At 39.7% G+C, this 27,783-nt stretch overlaps 1 protein-coding gene across 9 annotated transcripts in view; it reads left to right on the top strand.

Annotated features, from left to right (window-relative positions):
• Window positions 1-2,113: 2,113 nt before the first annotated feature.
• Window positions 2,114-27,783, top strand: part of tnika (TRAF2 and NCK interacting kinase a) — a 55,204-nt gene continuing 29,534 nt past the window's right edge. For 3 of the 9 annotated variants that reach the window (XM_004540170.5, XM_076877814.1, XM_076877815.1), the window contains exons 1-2: window positions 2,115-2,522; window positions 13,112-13,177. In XM_004540170.5, the coding sequence (XP_004540227.2) occupies window positions 2,466-2,522; window positions 13,112-13,177 (123 nt within the window). In that variant the 5' untranslated portion in view covers window positions 2,115-2,465. Of the gene's footprint in view, window positions 2,523-13,111; window positions 13,178-27,783 lie in introns of all 9 variants that reach the window. The other 6 variants (XM_076877816.1, XM_004540175.5, XM_076877817.1 and 3 more) reach the window with 3 other exon arrangements.

The following is a 27,783-nucleotide window of genomic DNA, read 5'->3' on the forward strand; positions in this document are numbered from 1 at the left end:
TATCTTTGGACTTTTTGTTTCCTTTTCACATGAAAGTAGACACAGCTGTGAAACTTGATCATTTCTAAGATATATGGCTTGACAGACCAGCTTTAATAACAGGCTCCTGCATAATACGTTTTTATAATTCCCGTGTGACTACATTCCCATCTCTAGTACACATCAATATGAGTAAAACAACGGCTTTTCGCTCCAACTATGAACAAACAGGTAGGTTCTTGCATAAGAAATAAGAACTGTTGAACCTGTTAACTCCCAGAAAACAGCAAACTTGTATTTCTTTTCTCATGAAGCAGTGAAATCAGCAGCATTTGCAATAATCAATATGTTTAATTAACTTTGTGAATAAAAGTTGGGTGCAAAAGCTAGGCTGAAGGACATCTTATATTATTTGGGAATCTGGTAGGAAAGACTATACTGTTGTATAAAAGACCCACTGTGTTTATGAACCAAACATTAAAATTTATATGGAGAATTACAAATTGCAAACATATATAGTGGAAAGTGGAGAATAATATGCTAAACGAATGGGTTTTTTTTTATTGTGAAAAATCACCGGGGCGTTGGCCACTTGTACATGTGTGCAATCAGCTCTGCTATAGCAAAAGAAGTACTAACAAACCCAAACGAGGGGATTTCATAGGAAGCACATAAGGAGCATAAAAGAAACAGCAAAACATAAAGAGCATAAATGCTAAAGGCTTAGTTTTTTTTTTTGTCCTTCCATTTGAAGGCAGTTGATTACATAACGCTCCTCCCTTCTCTGGAAAATGACACTCCATAAAACTCAGGAGGCCTTATTCAGTAGAATGTCGTTGGCTGCATGTTATGGCATGTGAGATGGCCTAGTTGCTTGCTGGTTTAGAAACATAAGGATATAAAGCTACCTGATCGGGAATTTAGTTTATGTGTCATTAAGAATTCTCTTAAGCACGTGACACAGGTTGTTGTGAAGTCATGCATGGTTTCAGTGGCAGTACTCCAAAATGTGACAAGAAAAGCCAAAACAAAAAACCTCTGATCTGCTTGAGTGTCTAAATTCTCTAAAATAAAATCTGTTTGAAATTAATTGTGTAAAGCCAAAAACACACAGCTGGGAAATAATTAATTTTCCATTTTTTCTTCCTGAAAACAGCCCTCCTTCCTTGTTCTTATTTTTGTTTGGCACTTTATGGAAAAAAAACAAAAAACATGTCAAACCCAAATAAACTTTCTTCCTTAGAAATCTCTTCAGTTAAGGGCATGATGAAAACCCCTGAAAAGGAAGTTCCTTTCACAGGTATGTCAGTGTGGAATTTTGTGTTTTGATGTCTTGATGTTTCCATCTGTTTTCTACTGGCATGGCTTTGCTTGCCTCGCCTAGTGCTAATAATATTAAACTCTACACTGACTGAACTTGGATGGAAGTCAATGCTATTTTTACGATGTTCTGTAACGTAAATACTTGGAAACTTTTTTACTTCCTCCACACTAAACTAACTCATAAAATATCTTGGCACATCTTATGTTGCTGGTTTGGTTAATAATGATAAACAAAATCCAAGGTTCTTGTTTGACAGAATCAGCAGAGTCCACTTTGGGACAGCCTCGCTTAGCCTCTATCAGGTGACCTATTCTGATATTTGTTTAAAACAACTGCTGAATACACATTTTTATAAGCTTTCCCTTAATTTCCCTCTTTGCTTTGGGCTATACTTTACAACTATTTGCGTGTATGGAAGTGTGTATGTTGGAATGAATGTCTGACCGTACTGTTGATTTAGTGTCCATTAATGTGTCTGTATGTTTGAACAGGCATACTTAACTTTAATCTGTGGCTTCTATTGACACTGTGAAGCACTTTGTAGAAAAGTACTATACAAATAAAATAATAATAATAATAATAATAATAATAATAATAAGAAAAAATCAGAAAGTATATCTTCACTCAGTTTCTTTTCTTTTCCTTTCCTTTTCCTTTCTTTTCTTTTCTTTTGTACAAGGACATTGCTATTAAACATGAGGAAGAAAAAAGTTTGGAAGTCCTCGCTGCCTCAGTAAACCCCGCCCGGTAACAGGCGTGGTTTGCTGAGGGAAAGCGGCTCCCACCTCCCTCCTTCTCTATATTTACTGGCTGGCTGTCACAGCAGCTTCTGTACCAGAAACAAATCAGTCTCCGTATTGCTTCACCTTACTCTGTATGGTCTACATCCCGCAGACATGGACTTCCAAGTGTTGATGTACACGGTGCTATCGCTTTCTATCATCCACGCGTTTGCGCTCTAGCTGTGCGCTCCAGGCCCGAGGAGCGTCCAGCTGCTGACGAGAAAGGGACTGATATTATTTTCTCATCCATTGACACATCACTGTGCAAGAGAGAGGGGGAATAGTAGAGACCTAGCAGCAGAGGAGACCACACAGTCGTGACAGCTAAGACCGTTTCTGGATATCGGACAACAGACAGTCGCTTTTTTGTGTCCTCCATCATGGCGAGTGACTCTCCAGCACGGAGCCTGGACGAAATCGACCTATCTACTTTGAGAGTAAGATTAATTCACGTTTAATTTCTGTTAAAGAAAAAAAAGAAAAAGTGTGTGTGTGCGTGTCTGTGTGTAAGAAAATTGATGTGTGCACTCGCGCGTTCCTCCTTCTCTTGCACCTGACAGTGCTCCCTGAATAACAACCGGCACAGAGCAGAGGAGGCTGCAAAAGGCGGATGTGCGGGAGACGGGCCGCCACAGTGTGTCAAATTATAGATCAAATTATATATAGACATTAACTAACATTACAGCTGGCTCGCACATCTGAAGGCTTATCTTCATTCAAGTCAGTTACAGGAAGGTCGGTGTTGTGTGTGATGCTGAATTGAGGTTGAGGCTGTGATTTTGCTGACCTGGATAGGGGGTGTTGTGTATCTTCTTTCAGTGGGCCAGCCTATTATAGCCTCATCAGAATTGATTCAGAGTGGAATTTAACCTATTTCAACCACACGCTGCTGATTCTCTTGGCTTGTGTATTGTAAGAACACGACAGAAACTGCTTTTAAGTCAAACTCATATTCATCCAGATTTCCTCTCTTTTGCTGTTCATCATGGTATTTACTCAGTGTATGTGTGCGCGTGTGTGTGCAAGAGAGAGAGGGAAGTGTGCCAACCTACCTGTAGTCACTGTAACCTACTCAAAGTCACAACTGAAGCCTTGCATGCTGCAATAGCCAGTTCTTTTGTTCATCCAGTATGTGCTGTAAGCCATAATACACACAAACACGCACACACACATGTGCACACAAACAGACAGGCATACACAAACAGCCTGTGTTTATGTGTGCAGACCCGTATTTTCACTTCATTGGGCAGTACGTGTGTTTCTAATGTGTAGGTGTCTGCCAAGCTGATAGTCAACTGCATAAAGCAGTAAGGGATGCTTCAGCTAAAGACCCGTTTGCCGCTTTGAGAAACAAAACCACATCCCTCTTGCTTTGTCTCTCTCACACAGCGCAGTTGTCGTCTGTTTGTGCCCACATGCCATTTTTGTCTCCGGTTCTGTCTTTGCTGGTCTCTTGCTTGCTTCATGGTTTCTCGCCTACTTGTTTCTGCTCCACTAACACCAACTCATCCATCTACCTCCATTCCATTTCTTTTCTATCAATTTCATCACCTGTTTTTCTATCACCTTGACTATCTGACTGAGTGAATGTACCTCCCTGTCTCTCTGCCAGTCGCTCTGTCTCCTAGCATTATGTCTCTGCGCCCACCTCCTTGCACTGCTTGAAAGAAGAATAACATTTCCAAGGAATTGTGAATCAAGTGTTTAGGAAAATAAGTGCTACTTTTCAGGTTTACGCCTAGCAAAATTTCATCAGCGGGACAAGCTCTATTAAAGACAGAATGGAAAGAGAAATCTGAAAGAAGAAGAGGAGTAGAACAAAACAGACAGAGAAACACTGAAAGAGGAATGAGGAGGCGAGTGGGAGTTCAGCCATGGATGCCTTATTCTTTAGGAGGCAGGATTTCAAGTGTCTGTCACTGTGACTTAGAGGCAGCTTACATTGATGTGCAGATGCGCATGTTTGCCTTTACATAGAAGTGCATTTAGGAGTATCGGAATATTTAATTTTGTCAAATGATTACTACTATCTTAAAAGTAGTGATGATTTCAAAACACTAAGAGGCTTAAAGGTTTTTGGCAAGAGCAGAATCCTATGTTACATATTTCATTTGATGAAGTGGTGCAGCTCTAAAAAAAGTTTTCATATTTTTCATAAAAATAGTACTTGAGTCAAAAGATGGAAGTGGACAAAATAGAACAGAAAAAATAGAATAGAGATTTCCTACCACCATAATGCTACATTAAGGGAAGCCAAAACTTTTATTTTAATATTTTTCCCCAACACTATACTCCAGCTATTTCCTTGTAATATTATGTTGTGAATGTCTTCTGTGATTTCCTCCGTAACCAAGTTACACAACCTGAACAACATGTTTTACAAGCTGAAATAAACAATGATTTCCAGAGAAGTCTTAAACAAACCAAGGCTTGTCCATTCAACATGTACGAACAATACCTATCTTCCCGAGCAATACATACGTGCGCGCACACACACATGGTCTAAGATGAAGTTACAGTCATCCACTGCTGGACTGGCTAGACAGGAAGTAGGTCAGCTGGCTCTGACGAGGTGGGGAGGGTTGAGTGGGGGCTTATAAATACTGGGCTTGGTGAAGATGGTGGGGCATTGTGTTTTAGTCTATATGAGTGTATGGTTGGGGGGGTGGGGGGCTGTTCCAGGGCTAGAGCTTCCTTATAGGCACAATGAGCATCACACAGACACACACACTTACAAGAGACAGACAGAATTGAGTGGGAAGTAAAGTGGAAAAAGAAGTGGTTTTTCATGTTTGCTGCCTCTGCATTTTTTCCTCTCTTGCTTTGTTTTCATATGCCTTGTCAGGTCTCTGCAACATCTGCTGGTGTGACACATCAACCCTGCGGCACCTGCATAGATGCATCATGTTTTATTTTAGTGGGGAAGGCCAGACTTACTAGAGGCATTCACAGAAATGTTGCTGCTCTGGTCCATCCTACCATGACCCGCAATAACCATAAAAAAATATCATACAAGGTTGAATACTTTAAAAATTCTTTAAATACAGACAGTGGTTTTTATGCAAAGTGATGCGAACACACACAGGTCAGAGGCGTCAGGAGCACAAGCTCATCTAGTCAGCTGACTAGAGCAACAGATGGCAAACCAGCAGGAAGTCCAGCCAGAGTAATACACACACAGACACACACACCACACACTAATACTGGCAGTAGACTAATGTGCTGTGCTGGGAGTCAGGTGTGAAAGCTGAGATGAAAGCGAGAAAAGGTGAAAGGATGAAGGGATAGTGACATGGTCAGAGAAAGACTAAGAGAAAACGCAGAGGGAGAAAGCTGGATTGAAGATGAAGGCAGCTTAGAGAGATTTACAGGAACATTGAGAGACAGTGAGAGAACCCAAGAAGGGAAGAAGAAAATGACAAGAGGGCTGAGCTCGGGGTAAAGGTGGAGATGTGACCAGTGACTAAAGTAGTTCAAGGCAAAGACCCATCTCTAGAGCCTCTCCCTCTCAATCCCTGTTGCCCAGTAAGGCCACATTCCTCTGCCCCTCACTATGGACTCCATAGTAACGGGGCCACAGCAGTGCCCAAGGCTTACACAGAGCTTATTCATGAATAGTCTATATACTGTATGGCAGACTGTCGCTGAGAAATGCCCCTCTCCCTCCCACCCTCCCTTCCACTGTGCCTGCCTGCTTCTAGTTGACCTATTTTTTCCCCCTCAAGTCACTAATGGAGTTAGATTAAAGCTTTAATTCCCTGCCATAAGTATTAAAATGTATAAGTAGTTGTGGTCTGCATGCATGTTTTACTTATTTAAGCCCTCCAGTGTAGCTTTTATTATTATTATAGTTAATTAATTATTTATAACATACCATAATATATTTGTAAGCATCTATAAGGATTGATGGGCACATTTTAATTATTGTACTTTATTAGATCTATAAAAACCATCACTTGATATGGTACCTGAAAGAGTTGTTGTAAACAGTTATGTGCCTTTAACTATTTTAGTGTTGTAAACTATGTATTACACATTTTGTGTGTGTTTATGAATGATTAAAATCCTTTAAAAATGTAATAATCAGTATATAAAACTATGATATCAAATTAATAAATGCTGGTATTTTGCTTCTTGCAACTTGCTAGCTCATTTCAGGAAAAAAGTAAGTGAGCCAAGAAAAGATGTAGGAAAGGATTCCTTGGCAAACCTCACATGAGTAGTTTGTTGTGTGTAAGCACTGACCGCACTGTCTGCTTTCTAAACGACTTCTTAGAAGTGCTTGACAAAAACCAAATGTAGACTGTATAAAAAAGATGCACGTAGCCACCTTGATGTCCTCCGTGAGTTTGTAAACTCCTGGTTTGCATTATGCATGGCAAACATCATGAAAAACATCAAGAGCTCCAGTTCCATGACTTAAAACAGTCAAAGTGCAACATATCGAATGCGTTCTATTCCAGCATGTTTGAAAGTATGCACTGCACCACATACTAGCTTCCTTTTTCACCCCTCTCATTCAGTGACGCACAAGTGCACACTTACACTTGATCTGAAGTGTTTGAAGGAATCATGTGCATGCAGACAAGTCCATAATAGGAGTGATCCCTCCATTGTGTCACACTCACATTGTGCAGGGCAGCAAGGAAAGAAAAATGTATTGAAATGACAGAGGGATGTAGAAAAGCAATTCATGCAGAAGGGGAGGAGTGATGGGCAAATGGGGATAGGGAAAGGTGTGAGATTGCAAGTTGGCAGAATCGGGTGGCGAGAGGTTCTGTTGCATTGCAGAACAAACCCTGCAGCGTGTACCCTCTTCAGTGGCCTGTTAATCTGTGATTAGAAGTGGACTCCTGCTAATGTACTGTACATGTCTGGGTGAGATGTACTGGGAATTGGGCTACAACGACATCTCCTTGTAAAAACAAGCAGTGTTGAGCTGTGTTGTTAAGTGTAAGTGGTTTTATAAGAGGCAAAGCTGGCCCCAGCATGACTCCTATCATCCTCTTAGAGTCCCTAATTCAATCCACCTCACATCTCTGAAAATCACTTTCTACAAAAATTAACTGCACTCACCTGGTCCATGGCTAATGCACAGAAAGATATACTACAGATATACAATAGGTAAATATGAGCTTGGCAAAAATCTTGATCTTGGTGAGTGTAAAAAGTAACATTTTGAGTTTAACTTTTACTGCATAAAGGCTGGTGATATAATGCTAAAGTACTGTTGTGCGATACAAAACTATACATAAGCCATGTTATAGTAACTCAGGGTGCATTGGGATTATTTGATAAGTTTTAAGCACAATATGGATGTACTGTCAGCTTATATGGTATACACATTTTGGCCATCTGGAGTCAACCTCTTGAGCTCTTTGTCGCAATCCTTAAGACTTTCTAGAGCAATTTTGCGGTATAGGGGTGTGGGCTGTATATTGGGCCAGTAGTATTGCCATGTGGGTTTTTTTTGTAGTTTACAGTTGTATCATGAAAGATTCAAATAATTGCCAGAATCCAAAAGTTCAAAACACAGCATTGCAACAGGATGATCAATAGTATTCACATCAACTGCCAGTTGTCTTAGTCATGTGGTTTGTTAGTTTGACCCACATCACATTACGCGTAACGTTATACAAGTTTAGCAATTGTCTATGTGAAAATAGAGATTTGTGCAATTTTAATTTTATTTCCTCAGCTTTCGTTGCAAAGCTTGCACAACTCACTGCTGGGTCTGGTTGAAATAATCATGACTGTTATGACTATAAAGGCACTTCAAAGTCTTACTTTTTAGCAGCAGGAATGTACAATAAAAATACGCTAAAAGACCTGAAAGAATTTGTTATTTTCTGATAAGCCAATTTTTTTTAAACAAATAATTTGAGAAGTGGTTTTGTAAATCGTCATCTTAATCAGAATACTCATAGCTTATCTTCTCAGATGTGATGATTTAACCTTAATAGACCTTCTGTCTTTCTCTGCTATATTATAAATATATGACTCTAAACTTTGCATTGAATAAGCTATCTGCTGTTGGTCTGTCATTCACAAAGATAAAGATAGCTGGTAAAATGTAGCGTGATTGGGATGTAGCTGCAAACTGATTCACTAAACCGGAAGAATAATTGTTTGTGTCACCATGTAAATGTACTGTCATAGATTAGATTTCCAGCATCTGCAGTGATTATTTTCAATTTCATCGGGACTCTAATGTTCACTTATTGTACTGCTGTTTTTGTGTGTTAAATGTGTTGCCTCTGTCTTAATTTTATTTTTCATTTTTCCTCTCCACTTTTAATTTGAAGTCACATGTCACTTGAGCATATTTTTAAAGTATGTAACTGTGTTGTGTGATTGATATGAATACTAATGTTTGGAGCTGAACTCATAAGAGAAATCAGAACTAAGTAAAATCTCATACAAAGACCTTAGTGACTACTCTCTAGTGCAATGTGATCTTTAGATTTAGTATTGGTTTAATTCATAACACAGCTGATATATGGCTGATACAATGAACAAACAGACACAGCATTAGAGAGTAAAAGTGGCTTTGGTTAGACTTTACACAATGGCATCGAGGTGTGGTTTTGTCAAAGGAATTCACATACCTCGAATGCATCAAAATGTGTCAGGCAACAAAGCATTGAGTGATACATTACTTCTCAAGAAGGGTGAGTCTACTTTGTAAGTAACAGTTGATTCGTTGTTAATAGCTCTACTGAAAATCTTTAATTACCTTGTTTACACATGGCCCTCTCAGCCTTGTAATCCGCTGGAGCAAGCAATATATATTTAAGAGTCAGCTGCATTTCTTATGGCCTTTGCATGCAACTTGTTCTGATCAGATTGATTATGTTTCCATGTGTATTCAGCCATGCTTAGATCACCTGATAGCGATTTTATGTGAGTAATTTGCTCTGGTTTTAACATTAGTTTTAAGGTTAAAGCTAGGATTAGCTTTTGGTTAGATAGGAGTTAAAGTTAGGAATGTAGTGGAGAGAATTAAGGTTAGGCTGTAGAATGAAAGAATGAATGCAGTCAGTAAAAGTCCTCACACATGTCGTAAAGTGGCTTTCACAAGGGCTGCAGGCCTGCTCTTAAAAATCCATTATTAATGGACTCTGCTGCTCATGGGCCAATATTCTCTGTCTGGAGCAAAAGAGACAAGCCATTACTGTATTCATCTCATGTACCAAAAGTTAATACAATGTACTTGTGACTAGAGCCTGACTGATATAGGATTTTTAAGACTGATACTGCTACCGATATTTGGTGCTTTAAAAATCTGCTATTACATATAACGACCGATATGTTTTTTTTCTGTAACTTTTGTTATGTGTAGTTATTGAATTGCTCATTACTTTTTACATTTTAATTTGTCAGCTGTTATAAATACTGATAGTGATAGATTTGCAGATAGCTATTGGCCAATAAAATCATCGCTGACAATTGGTCAATTAGCTGTTACCTACATTAACTTATTAGAAAAGCTGTATGAAGTAAATGGTAAATGGTAAATGGCCTGTATTTATATAGCGCTTTACTAGTCCCTAAGGACCCCAAAGCGCTTTACACATCCAGTCATCCACCCATTCACACACACATTCACACACTGGTGATGGCAAGCTACATTGTAGCCACAGCCACCCTGGGTCGCACTGACAGAGGCGAGGCTGCCGGACACTGGCGCCACCGGGCCCTCTGACCACCACCAGTAGGCAACGGGTGAAGTGTCTTGCCCAAGGACACAACGACCGAGACTGTCCAAGCCGGGGCTCAAACCGGCAACCTTCCGATTACAAGGCGAACTCCCAACTCTTGAGCCACGGTCGCCCCCGTACAATAAAGTACAATAAAGGTTATCGGTGACCAGTCAGTGTCATGCTTCTATCATGTTGCAACGGCTTATAGAAAATAAAGGAAGTCGTGTTCTTTTGTGGCTTTGAAAAATTCTTAGAGAAGCGTCTGAACTGGAATAAAGCTAAGTAAGAAAAAAAACTGCACCGTCATCAGACAGAAGCCTCTGCTCAAAAGTTGTCTGTGGGTGTCTTTACATCTGTTGGTGGATCCTCATTCTTCTTTCTCTGAGCACTTTTTTTAATGTATCACAAGCTATTTTTAATGTACTGTTATTCAGCAGCTTTATAGAGACGCACAGCATGATTAATTGGCCACCAATGGGGTCATATGGCTGTCATGTGACCCTGGCAAAGACTCAGCAGGAAAACAAAATGAAAAAAAAAACCCCCAAAACAAAACAAGGAAGTAGGCCGAATTGTTTCAGTTACAGGGAACTCCAACCCACAGACGCACAGACACAGATGCAGTCTTAGAGGTGGCCACGTGCCGAGAGCTGATTCTGCAAGTGGCCTCTAAAATATGAATGATATTGTACTATATTTTTGTGGGTAAGCCTAAAGATATGTATGAACTGAAGCATTGCCTTTGTACCTATATGTATTTTCTTTTCTTTTTTTTGCACGTGAACGTTTCTGTTGTGTGTAAACAAAAAAGGAAACGAGAAGGCATCCTTCGATGAATCTCGAGACAGACTGTCAGAACTTTGTTTGCGGCTCTGAGAGTTGATTCACACAGCTGTCAAGCACACACATGGAGATGCACACACAGAAGTAGTGAGAGATAAAGAAAGTAAACGGTGAAATAATCTACCTCTATAAGCTGGCAACACCGGTCACATGCACACTCAGAATGCCCATGTTAGCACTGTTAAAAGCAACTAGCAGTCTCTCTCTAACTTTCTCTCTTTCACGTGCACAAGCATTTACTTAGACATACACTCATCATTTTGTGCCCACTCATACTTGTTAGAACATTTGAACACTATCCCTGTGTAGGAGTGTGTTATTGGCACAGTGTGTGTGTTTTTGTGTGCATGTAGTTTTGAGAGTGTGAGAGAGCTAGACAGCGGGAGGATGTACTTGAGACAGAAAGTGAGAGAATGAGTTTTGCGATGTGTGCGCGTGCGTTTGTGTACGAGGAAAAGCGCATGTGTGTGCTGGCGTCTGCAGAACACAACGGAGGGGTGAAAAACGACAGAAAACAGGAAGAAGGGAACAAGAAAAGCGCAAGGCCCTGTCTTCAGAAACAGCTGACAGGTTGACAGGTCTGCTGAGACCAACAGAAACAAACATATGGAGACAGAGTGAGAGAGACAAAGGGAGGGATGGGGAAAGGCAGAGACACTGAGAAGGAAGAGGGGGAAGTTGAGACAGAAGAACAGAAGAAGGAGAAAATGCATTTTAGAAGTCTTAACATTTATGCAAACCCCTTAAAATAGGCTATAGCGTTACCTGTTTAACATCAGAGGAAAATCTTTTTTCATCTGTGGTATGTGGTTCACTAGCACTGTGGTAGCGCACGTGTCATGCCAGCAAAGTTAGCTGCAAGTTCAATTGAAAATTCACAGACATGATATGAATGTGAAGTGCAAACAGTGAGAAAGAGAAAGTACGTGATAAAAAAAAAAAAATAGATGAACTGCGAATGCAAGACGGGAGGAAAGTGATAAGGTTAGAAAAGAGGGACAAGGATGCAAATAGAATACATGTGTGGCTGTTCAGAATAGAAATTAAAAAAAAGATGTATTATTGAGAGGGGAATTGTCTGTGAGAAAGGAGTATTGTGTAAAACTCTCTGTTCTTTAGGTTTGTATGAGTCCCAGTGTAGATCTACATAATAGTGCAGTTTATTTTTGGTGAATCAGCAATGAAATAAGCCTTTAGCTTTGCCCCCAGTTGAAGAATCACATTTTTAAACATCTTCTTTTGCTCTAAAAGAAGAATGGAATATAAAAAACGGATCAAAGATTTATTTGAATACCCAGTAGAGTTGGCTGTAACATTCCAGTGAGCTGGTAATGACATTTTCAAAAGTCTGAACTATCATTGTAAGATTACATGCTTTATTGTGTTGTCATCATGAACATGTCGAGTGAATAAAACCTCAAGAATAGCTCCAGCGTTCTGGTTGAGGACAGTTGATGTATTGATGAATGATGGCCACATTTATCAAACTTGTGAATGACAGCGGCGGGGAGAAAAGCTGGTAAAGCTGGTAAAAGGACCTCAGTGTTTCTGGAACTCTGAACCTCATTCACTGTTGGAATGAGAGCAAAGTGCAGATAAAAGAGTGAGACAGACATAGATGGACTTCAGCTGGTTGGAAAACAGAAGCTGGAGGAGCAGAGAGAGTGTGAAAGAGACAGGGAGAAAGAAAGAGAGAGAGAAGGAAGGAGAGGGTAAATGCCAGCTATTGTTGGAATGCCGTAGCAACGTGCAGCAGAAAGGAAGGGGGAGGTGTGTGTGTGTGTGTGTGTGCACAGGGTCAGTGGGTTTTATGCTCAGTTCAAGCTGCTCCTTTTCAAAGATGCGTTGAGTTGTGTTGGCAACCTAGCGAGCGTGGGCTTAAATTATTAGCTAGTCTGGATGCATGCCTAAAGCAATCCAGCACTGCATTTCAGAATAGTGTATCAACACTCTGGGAGCTTTACTGAGACATTACTGCTCATTTAAACTACCTGCACTGTTTAGAATACATGCCCACTGTTGTAATATGGATTAAAAGACTCAACGCTGCATGCAACATCAACATGCTAGCATGCTCAGAATTACAGTGTGTTGATGTTAAGTAGATATAATTTGTCTGTTAACATGCTAACATTTATCACTGAGCAATAAACATAAGATGAAGCTAAGGCTGGAGGGAATGTAATCCTTTTTTTGATGATGGCGCTGGATGTAAAGTTACTTAAACCCCCATATCACCGCTCATTTGCTTCTCTTTAGACTCATCTCTGATCACCATCTGATTAAAATTTCTAGACAATTCATCTGGCAGCTGTGAAGCTGTCTCTTCCTGTACCTAAGACTTAGACCAGCTGAAGGCTTTTCTGTGCAAACATATGCCATACCTTATTGCATTCAAACAATCTGAGTTTGTTTTAAGGTTATGTAGAGCTGAGTGTCTGTATTCTAACCATTCCACTGTCTTTTCTTTGAATTTACAGGATCCCGTCGGCATCTTTGAGCTGGTTGAGCTGGTGGGAAATGGCACATATGGGCAGGTGTACAAGGTAAGACTTATATACACTAAGAATGTCGTTCTGATAGCATGCTCCTCATTCTTATCAGTTTTTTATTTAGCCTCTGCAAGTAGCCCGCGTGAAACAAAGAAAGACAATGTAAATGAAGGAGCATAGGAAATAATACAGGAGATAAAAGAAACCCCACAGCTGTGGTGAAACTGTAGATGTGTAAAAGTACGATAACCTGCTAATTTTTCTTGTCCCTTTAAATAACACTTTACTCTCTTTACTGTTTTTAGACCTCTCTTATCTCAGCAATGCTTTAACCTTTTGAGGTTTTTCTGGGACACAGGAAGTACTCGTGCTAAGTCGGTCTGCATTTGTGACATCACTGTGGTTTGTGCTTTTTGTTGTCAGATGGGCTCAGCTGTTTCCCACAGTTATTTAAACAGAATCTCTCAGTCCATGTCACTGTCTGAGCTTCCTCTTCTCTTCATGACAGCCTGTCGTTCTCTGTTCCTTGCTTCCTTTTCCTGATTCTGCTGCTTTATTTTGCCTCTCTGCAGGATAGGGAAGCAGCCTGTGTCACTCTGTTTAATGACCCCTAGTTGGAATAAATATGTTTAAATATATGGACCGATAAAATATGTGGACAGCCTCTGACTCTGAAAGCCTTCAGTGCATGTATTTTGCATGCTTGAGGATGTGTCTAATGAACCAGAGACTTACGGTCAGGTGGTGATGGAGAGGAGCCTATTTAACCAAATGAAAGGTCAGACAAAGGTCAGACATACTTATCCACACTTCTAAAAATATGTGTGTGTGTGGTTGTTTGTAAGATCCAGAAAGGACGAAAAACAGAAATAATAATAACCAGTAGAATCTTTATTTTTTTAGTCTACAAATAAATAAATAATAATAATAAAAAATATTGTTTGAAACTTCAGGCCCAGGTTGGTCTTAAACTTTTTCAGTCACTTGACCAAGAAATTTTCCATGACACACACACACACACACACACACATGCCGCTTTCTCCCCTCTGATACACATTTACCTCACACAATGTGAGTGCTTTGTTAAGGCTATACTTTACAGTCCCACTCACCCGTATTTATTTAACAATTAAGCTGATTTGATAAATTAGCTTATTTTTGTGGCTAAAAAAAGAATCATAGGCTCAGTGCCAGACTGGAATATGATGATTAGGAAAAAGGGCTTGCTAGTCATTCCTCTTTGTTACTGTATGGAAGTGGGGGAATGCAAATTTAATGACAAATGGCTTGAGAATAATGGTTACTCTTGGTGGTACAAGTATGTGCCTGGAAATGCTTACAAAGCAAACTGTGCTGCGTGTTGAAAACTGTAACAATGGGATCAAATTTAGGATGATAATGAGGTTTGAAGTGTTGTTTCTCTTCTCAGAATGGTAATTGGCTGTTGGGTTTTCCGGTTTCTTTTTTCATATGTGATATGAATCCTCATATATTTAGATTTTGGACTGCCAGTTTAATTTTAATGAAAAAAATGAAGGCCTATCTGTCATAATAGCTGTATGAAAGGGACAAACATAGCAGAAAAAAAGATTAAACTTCAAATATCATCCTGTTCAGTGCTCTATAAATACAGCTTAAACTAGGAAAGATCAGTCTCAGACACAGAGATAAGCAGCAGAGTCACTTGAGCAAAAATGTCATCTATTTTAAATTTCTCACACAGCTGAGGTTCCTCTTTCAGGCAGGCTGCCTGAAGAGGATCAACGTTTTTTGAGCAGGTGAACCTCTGACTCACTGAGATGATAAACTGACCTTCAGCCTGGCGGGTATTAGTGAAGTGGAATTGCTCTGGCTCGTTCTGAATCATTTTAAACACTTGTTATATGAGAAAAATAACACAGGACAATATCATTCTTTAGAGCTGTGGTATCTCTGTTCTGCATCAGTGAATCCTTGTCAGCGTGCTGTGCAGTTTGCCTTTTTTCGCTCAGATGAAAAGAGCAGAAGGAGATAAGAGTCAGACAGACTGCAAAAATGATTTGACTCTTTGTTTTGATTCCCAAAATATATTCAAGTTGCTCAGGGGCCAGTTTTTCTGATGTTTATGTGATCACAGAGTACAAGTTAACAAGTTATGCCTTGATTTGTGGTGTGCTACAGTTTCAAATAAACCATAAATAACAAGTAAAAAAAATCATATGGATGAAAAAAAAAATTAAAGCTAGCTTTGAGGTTATTAAAACTTTAATAAGTTTTAATTTTTAATAAGTTTTAAGGCATTTTTACATCTACACTTTAACTGAATAGAAAGATTATAAGAAAAAGTAAAAAAAAAAAGTGTTTTCTCAATTCTATTCCTACAGCAGGAAAAACACAAAATGAGTTTGCCTTATTCTGCTGTAGTAAATTGCACTCGGTGAACTATGTGTATAGTGAAGCTATAGGTTTACTATGCATGCATGGTTTTGTGCATCCATTTGTGTGTGATAGCAGCATTGTTTTATATTATTGGTTAAAGAAGGGCACTAATGTGCCACATAGTTCCACGTTTGTGTGCCTGTGAGCAAGAGATAACAGGTTTATCAGCAATTCCATTACTCCATCTAGTTAAATGATACAGATCTGGCTCTCAGTTCTCTTTCCACCATCTCTCTTTCACTCCTTTCCTTCTTATATATGCCTAAAATCTTATCACAATAAAAAACTATCTATCCACATTATCATTTTTGTTGTAGTTTCTTTGACAGCAGAAATAGTTCAGAGACGTAGCCAATGATAGAAAATATTTTTACCCTGTCTTCACTCCTCTCACATGAGAGATCCATGGTGGTTATGTTGCTAGTTCTTCCTCCTCTGCCTGCACATCCTCTTACTTTTCATCCTTTTGCTTTTGTGGATTTCTCTTATCAATATATAATCACGTTCATTCTTTTGTTTCCTCTGTTTTCTGTATTGAAACATCCCCAGTTAACTCTACTTAAGGGGGGACAGTGTGCCTACAGTATGTGCATATATATATATAGCTTCTACTGCCAGGTTTAAAAGGGCCATAAATAGAGAACATGGGTAATGCTGAATAATTAAATACCTTCTCTCTCCACTTCCCTCTCTCTTCATCTTCCACTCTCTCGGCTTCCTCCTTTAGATTTCACTGTTGTCCCTGTGCCTCATCTGTATTCCCCACTTTTATTCCCTTTATTTAGCCATCACCTCCACTCACTCTCTTGTTATACTTATAATACTTCTGTTATGTCCGTCTTCCTTTCTTTCTTCCTGATGCCTGTGAATATTTTATGTCAGCTGTACTTCTCCAAATGAGGAAAGACTCCTCACCTCTTTTGGCACTATAGGATATAGGAAGAAACTGACAGGTTGCCTTATTGACTGACAGGGTTATTGATCTGCTAATTGATTAATCACAGTTTCTTGCCATTCCCGTGGGAGAAGTGATTTTTCAGCTTGATGGGCAAAAAGACAACTAGAGATGGCAACTAATCATATCATGGTCACAGGAGTGCAAACTGATACACGCATTCACACACATGGATGGATGTGTGACACCCATATACATCATCTCATCAACTGTCTCCTTGGCCTTCACAGCAATAAACCATTTTATACTTTTGCGTGTGTTTGTGTGTGTGTTGTTTGCACATATCGGCCCCTCCCCTCTCTGTGACTTTGCTGTCTTCACACAGTGAGGAAGCAGTAAAAATAAGTGGAAAGAAGGCGACCAGTCTTTTTCTCTCTGGTGGCAGAACACATCCACTCTGCTGCTGCTGCTGCTGCTGCTTACTGCACCCTCTTTAAATATTCACTAGTCAGTCTGAAAGACACACACACACACACACACACACACACACACACACACACACACACACACAGTGAAGAAGACGTGACAGTTGAGGACCTGGGCCGTGTAGGCTTTTCTAGTGTATGCTCACCCACTGTGACAGTGATGCTGTAAAGAGAGCACCTGCATGGTTTCCGGTTATTGCACTGGTGTACGTGTGTCTAAATCAATGTGTATACAAGGATCGTGCAGTGTCTGACATTTCCTCTTGTCACTGTGTATGCTCCTTTCATGTGTTCAGCAGTCAAGGTCGTGTGTATTCTTCTGAAAATGTCATGGGTTTCACTTATCCTGAAAATGATGTTTTTGTTGTGTTTTTTTGTTGTTGTTGTTTTTTTACCTGCAGTGCTCTGCCTGTCTTGCTCCCCTCCCCGGTTCTTCTCCTCCTCCTCCTCCCTCCCTGCCCTCTTAAGGAACTGAATAAAACTTCAAAGGTGTTTCTTTTTTATCTTCCTTATCTGCTGGAAGTCACGCAGCAAAGGACCATGGGAGATTTTTCCCTCTGCACGCTTGCCACAGACTCCTTTTTAACACACACACACGCAGACACGGAACACACGAACACACATATCTCAGAGAAGCAGCATGAAGTAAGAAAGTCTGGCATAAAAGACTTCAAAACAGTATGATAGATAGAGTGACTTCATTTACTCCTCTTGTTTGATGTTCTAAACTCCGCCAGCTAGTGTTTCACAGCAGGAAAGAAGATCAAGCAAAAGCAAGCATATACACATATACAGTTTGTATCTCTTTGAAACTAGTCATTCTTGGATCGTGCTAAAATTGGCAACACGACATATGAGTGGTTGGCATTACGTGTTGTGAGGAATGTGCCTTCCGCTCCATTTAAGTGGATTTTTAACAAAGGTTAACTATCAAGTATTGATTGTGAAGTTAACAGGTTTGTAATTTGAATGCCAAATATTTGGGTTAATTGAAGATTTATGGATTTCCTTCTAATACTAGTCACATCGAAAACACTTTCACTGGCGCGGTTGGAGATAGAATGAAGTCTAAAATATATGGCCTTTTTTTATTTTTTATTTTTATTTTGCACATTCTGCAAATGGTGATTTTTTTTTGGTTTTGGGGTATAATGGTAAGTAACGTCAGAGAGCTCAAGATAATGTCTAGAGCTTGTTTTGCCAAGCCCAAATCATAAAAACAAAGAAAAAGCACAAATCCCCTTTAAGAAGCTGGAACCAGCCTTGTTGCTGAATCAGGAAAACCTATTTCCATGTTTGTTTTCACCATTGTGACAGTGTATTCTTACAAGATTTAAATTCATTTTATTTTATCTAAAGGAATATGTAAAAACTGAATGATTGATCAATAATTACACTTTACCGTGACATGTTCTAGTTTGACTAGATGCCAGGCAGCTTAGTATAATACAATATTTTTGTAATGTGAGTGTTTTATTTGGGTATAAATGTAATTCTTTTGCAAATCACACTATAGATGTTCATAGATTTAGCATCCACCATAAGCACAGTGGTAATGAGAAATTATAATCATTCTCTGACTCCCCTAAAAGATGTATAGGCTACAGTCATGTTTTATAAGCTGCTGGTAGTGTGATAACAGGCTGACATGTGCAACTACAGAGTGACATGTAAATGTAAAAGAATGTCGTGCTGAATGGCAGGATTAGTGTCCATACTGCTCGCAGAGGGTCGCAGCTGGAAGCACATGCAGCTCAGGTGTAATTTGTTTTTTTTTTTTTGTGTACACTACTTGAATATGTGTGTGTTTGTGTCTGCCTGTTGCCATATATAACACATGTCCCTGGTGGTGTTGTTGTTGTGGTTTCCATTGTCACTCTGTTTCAATATAACTGTTCTACTGTAATTTCTGCTGTTTTTCCACACACACACACACACACTCTCACACACACACACACACACGTGCTTCAGTCTCTGGAGTCATTATGAATGAACTGTGAACCGTGACTGAGGTGGATGTTACTGTGGGGCCAGCAGATGTGCTTGTTTTTACCATATACAGAGATACACTCACGCACACACAAACTCACACCTGGCAGTGTTTTCATTAGCCTACATCCTCTCTCTATCTTCCCCAAGGTCACACGTCCCACTTACCCACAATGCACTCCTGCCGCCCAGACCAGAGTCAATTAGCCATAGCTGATGTCAATAACAATCTCTCGTTCTGTCTTTGCTTTTCTTTCCCAGTCTGTCTCTTTCTACTGTATATTTCCCAGTTATAGAGCAGCCTCTTTTTCACTGATACTGTCATTGAGCTTAAAACAACTTTTTCGCCACTTGAAATGTTCATCAATAGGTAATTCAATAAGCTATACCAGCCCTCACTCTCTATTATCCTTCATTTGCTGTGTCTTCTCCTTTTTTATGGCCTTTAGCTGCATTTTCTTTGTTTTTCCACTCTAACTGCTTTTCATCTAAAATGCTTTTTCTCTTCATGTGTTCTGTCCTCCATACCCTCGCTCATCTGTTTCTTCCTATCTCTCTTTCACCTTCATCCTGCACAGTAAATCAGCTTGGCTGTTCGTTTGACCTCCAGAGCTGCTGGAGCGTGATGCTGAAGTGCTGAACCTGCCGCTTTTCCTCTTCACAGCAGCCCTTCTCCCTCGCTTGGGCACATTGCGAATCACTTACTCTCTCTTTTCTTGCCTGTTTGACAGCAGTTGCATTTAGAGGGAGAAGTGTTTCCTTCCAAATTTAAAAAAATTTCAGCAGTTTTATTTGAAATGAGAGATAAGGTCAAAGTAATGAGCAAATGGATCAATGAATTCATGTTTGATTAAGATCGGATCGTTTTAGATCCGTTTCAGAGACAAGGTCAAGCAGTTATTTGGTTGGATTTTAACAACAGAAAGCTAAATAAAGCATTTGTGTACATTACATTTGTGTATGTGGGAGATTGTGTTTCAGTCAATTTGAGTCTGTCTACCATAAACAAGCTCCAGTAACAGATTATTCTGTTAGTGTTTACCTAGTTCGTCACATCAAAGCAGGTATTATGATAAGGCTAAGCTTTGACTATTTTCTGACATGTATGCACAGATACCAAAATAAATATACACACTCACAGGTCATAGGCAGTGTCAGATATGTTTGCGATCATTTTAAACTATTTAGTGTGATTGTATTTGTCATTATGAGGCAGTATGAATCCTTTCCCTGAACCCAGATTAGGTTGTTTTTTGTGTGTTTGTTTCTACTAGCTTGTTAATTAGCTGGCTGTACTGTGAGCAGGCAGGTTAATAAGCGGCTATATTTCAGACTACTGATAAATTATTGCTTCAGTAGGCTTTAGATGTTAACAGTGGTTCATTCAGAATGAAATCAACACTTGCAGGATTTCTAACGCAAAATTCAAATTAGCTGTATTCCACCACCCATCAATAATAGCTTCTAAACTATTCTACAGATCGTTGCGCTCATCTTTCTTTTCCCTCATCACCTTCACCTTAGTTCCTTTAATAATTGTTCTCTACAAAATCTGTGCTGGTGTATGTTTTCCTCACATTTGCTGGCTCTTGTTATGGCTTCTCTTTAAATCTTCTTTCATCTCAGTCTGTCTTCCTCTTTTTCTTTCTCATGCCTGAGCGTGAGCACAGCCTCGGGGTGCTTCTGTATTTCCTGGCTAGTGCAGGAGTAGATTGGAATGGAGGCCTTTGTCACTTTTATTTACTGCCTCACTGATTTCACGACACCGTCTTCTGCGCGTTGTGTGTATGCGAGATGCTTCTGTGTGTGTGTTTCTGTGTGATCACGTGTGAATGCGGAATGATTGCAGGTGTTTGAACTGCAATGAGGTGTGTCTGGGAGTATTGCCCCTTTATTTCTTTGGGAGCCTTCCAGCAGAACTGTGTTTGTAGTGTTCGTTAGCCAAAAGTGGCTTTTAGTCTGCCTCATAGCTCCAGCACCTTCTGCTGAACAGGATGGGTTTGTAATAAAACCGGTGGGCGTTGATATAGAGGTACAGACTGAAACACTGGTTATCTGAAATCCTTCAACCCTGAGACTGCCTCACTTTGGTATGTGTGTGTGTGCGTGTGAAGTGGGGGGCACCTCTACGTCAGACAAAACAAGCACAAAAAAACATGCACACGGTGATAGTCCTGGTGCACACCATTCAGACCTTCTCCCCTAAGATGCTGTTACTATGCAAACAGGCCCTGCGCTATGACACAATGCATTGCTGAAGCTGAAGCAATTCCTAAAGTCTGTGTTTATTTGTGTGGATTACTATAATGGCACAGATTAGGATTATGGCCTGACCCATTTCCTTGTTACAAAGAGATGGCAACACAATCTGGCAGTCTGTTTCCTGTTTAGTGTGCATGCATTCGAATGCTTTAGCATATGCAGAATGTTTACTTATTTATATAGATTGGAAGAAAATGACAGATCCAGGTTGTAGAACCATGGCGGCCTCACCTTTCATTACTCAGTCTTTCAAAAAATGTGTTAAGTTGTGTGAAATATCAGTGAGCAAAGTAAAAAACAAACAAAACAGGCATAAAGATTGGTTAATATCCATCTGGTAACCACTGGTTGAAATATGTATATTCTGTGAGTGGTTGGCTGGGGGGTTTTGGAGGTTGATTGCATTCGCTGTTGTGGAATTGATCACAAAGAGGTACATGGTGCTGCACATAAAACTTCTTTGGGAAATCTTTGGTTCCTGGAAGGTTGCTGCGGTTATCTGTAATGTCAACGCTCACAAACTACCCACCAACCTGTAGTGAAACTGTGAAAAGTGTAATGCAGAACAAAAACAGAGACAGTTTGTCTTCCAAGTAAAGGTTTTTGAAATGTGGGCAATGCAGTGGTAAGGCATAACTTTTACTTTGAAGGTGAACATTCTCCATTTCTCATTTGCGTTGCATTTTTCAAGTTAAAGAGGAAGTGAAGACTCAGATGATGAATGTTTGCAGAGAAGTTAATGTCTTTCAAGCAAACTTTTTCATCTAGCACCTTTTTTCTTTTACCAATTTCACCCAGCGACAGACAGCAACCTCCAGCAACCACTCAGAAAATACACATTTTTCCCTCTGACCCGTGGTTGCTGGATGGTCACTAACTGTCTGTTCCTATGTGGTTTTAGTGTACACAGGACCAAAGTATACAAAATAAACAGTTTTGTATTCATTAAAAATTAGAACTAGCAGTTTGGTCCGTACTGTAAGCTCATTAGAAAACTGTTTTCTCGGGTCATAGATGGCGTGAACAGGACGGTTGTTTTTTCATGCTCTCATTCAGAAAACATCTGCACAAGTGGATTTCTTTTTGCAACCAGAAGGAATGGAGCTTTAAGGAATATTGGCTTCACTTTTCACATCCAAAGGCTACACTCTATAGTCACAATATTAAACGTGCCAACAGCCTCCTTAAGTAGCTGTCAAGTGTCCAAGTTGATTTTTATTTTTTCTGAAATAAATGAAAGTTTGCAACTGCATTGAAAGTATTAATATAAATGTTAAATAATAATCATTTGGAAAAATATAGCCTTATTTTTTAAAAATATCACATAGCTCATTTTGTCATCAAAAAGAAAATCTGGATGCCTTCTCCTGACCTTGCAGCTTGGCCACAGGGACAGAGGCAGCATGAAATGTCGCTCTCTCACCGAACGTGTCTTCAGCACGTCCTCTTCCACTCTCTCTCCCTCACGCTTTATCCCACCTGAACTCTTCTTCTAAAAAAACAATCTCCCGGAACAGGACTGTCTTTGTCTTTGAGCATGCGAGTGTCTCCGTATATTTTAGTATCGTGTTCACTTTATTTGTGCCAACTTAGACCGTTGCTAGGCTACGACAGGAAGTGTCCTGCATAGTAAATGTGTCCTGAGTTGTAGAGGTGTTTGTGTATGTGTGTGTGTGTGTGTGTGTGTGTGTGTGTGTGTGTGTGTGTGTGTGTGAGTCTCGTCTGTGTGATTGACTTGGCAAGGGCAGAGATGCACACACAAAGAAATAAAATATACACGTGCACACACAGTCTCAAACACACATGTCTTGGGCATCACAAGATTCAGTATTGGGCTGTGTTTTGGCATTAGCTAGCAGGTTTGTGTCCCCTCGCTGAGGCTGCAAACTAAAACCGGTGAAGAAATACTTCCTTTTGCAGTATCTGCATTTGTGCTTGTCAACATTCAGCTACTTATAACAGCAAAAAAATATAAAGAGAATCCTAACACACAAACATACACATAAGATCTTTCTCCATACGCTGCAAGTCCTTCACTACGTTTTACCATTACTTGGCAGCAGTAAGTAATTATAATTATGTGTTGATGATAATTACTGGAATTGGTGTGCTCTGTCAGGCTGACACCTCCCCGGTGCTGCACATGAACATGGAAAATAAAGCCCAAGAGATGAGAAAGCGATGAGTTATCAGACGTATGATTGGTTGGGAGTTTTTTCCTTTTTTGTGACAGTATGAACTTAAAGACAGCATGGTGAATGGTTAGCCAAATCAGTCCATTATAATTCTCAGCAGCTACAAAAAATTAGGACACAGACAAAGAGTGTTCTCAGGTAAAGTAGTGGAAGTGGAATTTCATTCCCAGAAACATGGGAGGATCTTTTGGAGTGCTTAAACCTGCCTGGGCTAAGTCAGCATCACCGTTTACCACCAGTAATTGTCTTGTATGTATTGTATTTGACATATTGATGTGGTTCATAATGTCATGCTGATGGAATTTTAAGTACTGCACTGTTTTATGTTTTATGAGTTTTTTAGTTATGTGGTTTCATCTTGTCTATTTGGGACAACAGATTAAATTTGAAAAATTCACATTAAAGAAAATAACAGTGTTGTTAAGTAAAGATGCTAAAACATATAAGGATAAGATGCTTTTATGTACACCGGATTATACTAGTCCTGATATTGAAAACCAAGTTGCTGAAAAACAAGAAGCTTTTCCTTATGAGGTGCATTTTCCACTACGAATGGAAGAAGATGGTTGAAGGGAGGGATGGATGGAGGGATGGATGGGTTAACAAAGAATTTTCCTAGTCTGAGTAAGCATGCAGTTTAGTTTAGTCTTGGGCTGCAGTTGTTGTGGTTGGCATTTAAAAAAAAAAGCCAAATCAATCATTTGAAAAATCATTATTGTTTGCAGCATAATTTACTTAAATTTACCTCGTCTCTCAGTTGTTCTAGAGGCATTTTCCAACTTTTTCGCCAAAATGAATCATGATCTGTGCTGCTGTCATAGGAGATGACAAACAGTTTTACAAATTGACACAAATTAAGAGTAAGAGGCTTTGATTTTTAAAATTATTCCCTCAGTTTGTTTGGTTGATCCGTCAAAAAGAACAGTCACCCCATTTTGAATTTCCAGCTTATACAATAGTTCATCAACTCCTGACCTGGAGGGATGATGCCAAGTCCTTCATCATGTGACCACCTAAAGGCTGATTGGAGATCAGTTTGGTATCAGTTTGCTGTCTCCATCACAGCGCGGTCATCCAAGCGGAATAAACGTAGTCGATTTAGGCTGTTATCGCTCAAACACACCTGGCCTAGCGGCATCACAGCTCCATGTGGATTTGTGTGTGAGTGACAGATGTTTTGCTTTCATATGTGGTCAAAATAGCTCCACAGGATTGAAAAAGGAAGAAAAATGTGTTATGGACATACTGAGCAAAGTAAAGATACTTTCCTGTCTAATTTAGATGAATAATGTATTCAGTTTAAGTTCATTATCCAGTATTCTCTGTATTATGACTGAATAGATCAACTAGATGAAAGTGTTTGTGTGCAGAAGCAGCGGTATATCCTCATTTTACATGCACACCCAGGCCCACCTCAGTGAACTACCTCCTGTGGTTTGAAGAAGGTTCTATATGCATTAGCAAGGTTCTGCTCTTGTCATATTTGCCTGTCAGATTCAAAACTGAATGGTATTTTGTTCCCATTACCGTTCAGCTCAGTCATGCTCATGTTCAACCTGCTTTTCATAGGTCACTAGGCTGAGCTGTGAGGCATGAAAGAGAACAAAATCCAAGAAACATACAAAGGAAAAATAAGCGACAAATTTACAGGAAGGAAGTGAAAAATAATGAAAGGCATAAAGAGGAGATTGTGAGAAGTTAAGCGGGTAAGATAATGAGAGAGAGAGAGATACAGGGATAAAACAGAGTGAGGTAGATAGAGCGAGAAACTGTAGATCTAGGTCAGAAAAGAAAAGCAGTCAACACATGAGTGGAGGAAGGGATGAACAAGCCTCTCGGGCTCAGCGCTTGTCTTTCTGAATGGGACAGATCAGAGAGAGAGTGGGCCATCCCTCTGAGAAAGAAAGAGGAAGAAGGATAAAAACATCATTTTAATACTGTGTGAAATTCTTTTTCCAATATTTATCATCGTAAGGGCTGCAGCTGCTGATTATCAAAGCTCAAAAAAGCTTAATCTCCAATGTGACATCCATTGGATGCACCAGCACCCCAAACCAAGCATTGTAAACAGAATGTTGCTCCGACGACATCAGTGACAGTGAAGTCAGACACCACATAAAAAAGAGGAGCTGGGGTGGAGGTGGGTTGCATAATGGTTTGCAGATGTGCAGCAACCGTAGGCAGACTAAAGCATGTATGCGTGCCATTTAAGAGATTTGCTAGGTGGATATGTTGGTATCATCTGAAACATCAACTGAGGCGGGCTTGCATCAAGATCAACTGATGCCCTGGAATTACATTTGAGCTTGAAGTAGTGGCCTGCTTAAATGAATGCTATGCTTCACAGTACATAATGAAAGGATATCTTGCATAACCAACATTCACATGACAGCTTCGAGAACAACACATCAAATACTCGATAATTAAATTTTTGTGTCTTCTGTGTTTTATGCACGCAACCAGAAATGCGAAACCAATAATCTGTGGTTTTACATTGTACTGGCTAATATGTCGCTAATATTCTACTAAGTAATTAACGCACAGACATGTTGGACTGATTATTAATTTTTACACAGCTTATAAATATATTTTAGGTCTAATAGCCAAGCTAACTGTTCCCTCCATTTCAAGTTGTTAAATTAAGTTAGCCTGGCTCCTAGCTTTGATTCTAAATTTAATGTACAGGCATGAGAATGGCACACATCTTCTCATCAAATTCTTGGCAAGAAAGCAAATAAGTAATATATCATAATGTTCAAATACTGCTTTAACCCGTCTCTCTCGGAAGTTCCCAGAACTTAAGATACTTTAATTGCACGTGGTGCAACTAGCAGTTCAAATCCCAAATTATATAAAACAGAAAAGAGGAGAAAAAAAGGAATCGGCAACTATTTATATGCCTGGCATGTTGTTGATGAAACAGCCAATTAACTAATGGTTTTATTACTTTACCTTTGTCTTTCCTTATTCTTTAGATAATGTTATTCACACATCGTCATGTTACCTAATTTGGTAATACTATTATAGCCCAGCCCCAGCCTATTTCTGAATTGGCAAATAAATGAACGGGAGAGGACAAAGACAGAGCAGGAGATGAAGATGAACAGGCCGTGCTAATTCTTTTCTGTTGCTCCTTTCACACTAGGTCATTTAATAAGGCTGGATGGCATTACTGCTGCAGGAAAAAGGAGAAGTGGAGGGAGGGAGGCTGTCAAGGTGGCTCGGAGTAATGAATCTTTATCCAGCTCTGATGATATCCATGTCCACTATGTATTTGACACGTTCTCTCTCTTGCCCTCTCAGCCACTTCGTAACTCCCTCAATCATTCTCTCTCCCGCACTCACCATGTCTTTGTGTGCACATGTGTGGGTGTTTGCAAGAGTTTTTCTGTCAGTGTGAGTAGTAGAAAAAAGGGAGCTCTTATTATGCTTTCTGTGTGTGTCGAAGTGCGCGTGTGTGAGCGTGTGAGAGAGGGTTTCTGGTTTGTAAGTGGCTGTAATTCCTTTGTTGGTCTTCAACAAAGCCAGTCCTTGTGCTTGTGGAATTGGGGCAGTCTGATCCTAATGAGAAATCCCTGGTCAATCTTTCCAGCTCTTTTACTCTCACAGAATCTGAACTGCATATTTATGTATGAGTGTGTGTGTGTGTGTGTGTGTGTGTGTGTGTGTGTGTGTGTGTGTGTGTGTGTGTGTGTGTGTGTGTGTGTGTGTGTGTGTGTGTGTGTGTGTGTGTGAAAGCGAGAAAAAGAGGCCGATCACAGTGTTCAACCATCCAGTGGTGCTTAGTTTGCATTGTGTGGTGCTGAATTGTGACACAATGAATTATCATATTCAAATCCCAACTTTCTTTTCAGCAATAAATCAGCAAGTTTAAAAGAGTTTTTTCCAGTCCCAGAATAGTTGTGTAATAAAAAATTCAACTCCTGGAATTAATATTCCCTCGTTCAGGGACCTCAGCTGATAGCATATAATAATGTTAACAATATTGGCTGTCATCTTGTGGGATCCCATAAAATGTACCAGCGTTTTGTTGCCACATATAGCTCTTAATATCACTTTCTCAAATGGAAACATACTGCGGTGCCCTTTGAAGTGGTGACAGAAATGATCTGTGAATGATTATATATTATATTATATAACACTGATATCATACTTTCATCCTTAGATCAGTCTTTAGCAGAAGTTTATTTTGAATCCACCTAAACATCAGTTGACCTATTGAGTAACACAACTTTATTTATACGCCTTTTGTTGACCATCAACATTATTTCACTGTTGAATAACATCCAAATCTCATTCAAACAGTGAAAGCTCTCAAGATTTTAATCAGGTAAAGTGAGTTTTGGCGAGCCAGTGGATGCAACTGATCTGCTAAAACAACACGAAAATACAATGTGAGGCAGTGAGAGTGACTAA

This window comes from Maylandia zebra, linkage group LG19 (genome assembly GCF_041146795.1).
Source record: "Maylandia zebra isolate NMK-2024a linkage group LG19, Mzebra_GT3a, whole genome shotgun sequence".
Taxonomy (NCBI): Eukaryota; Metazoa; Chordata; class Actinopteri; order Cichliformes; family Cichlidae; genus Maylandia; species Maylandia zebra.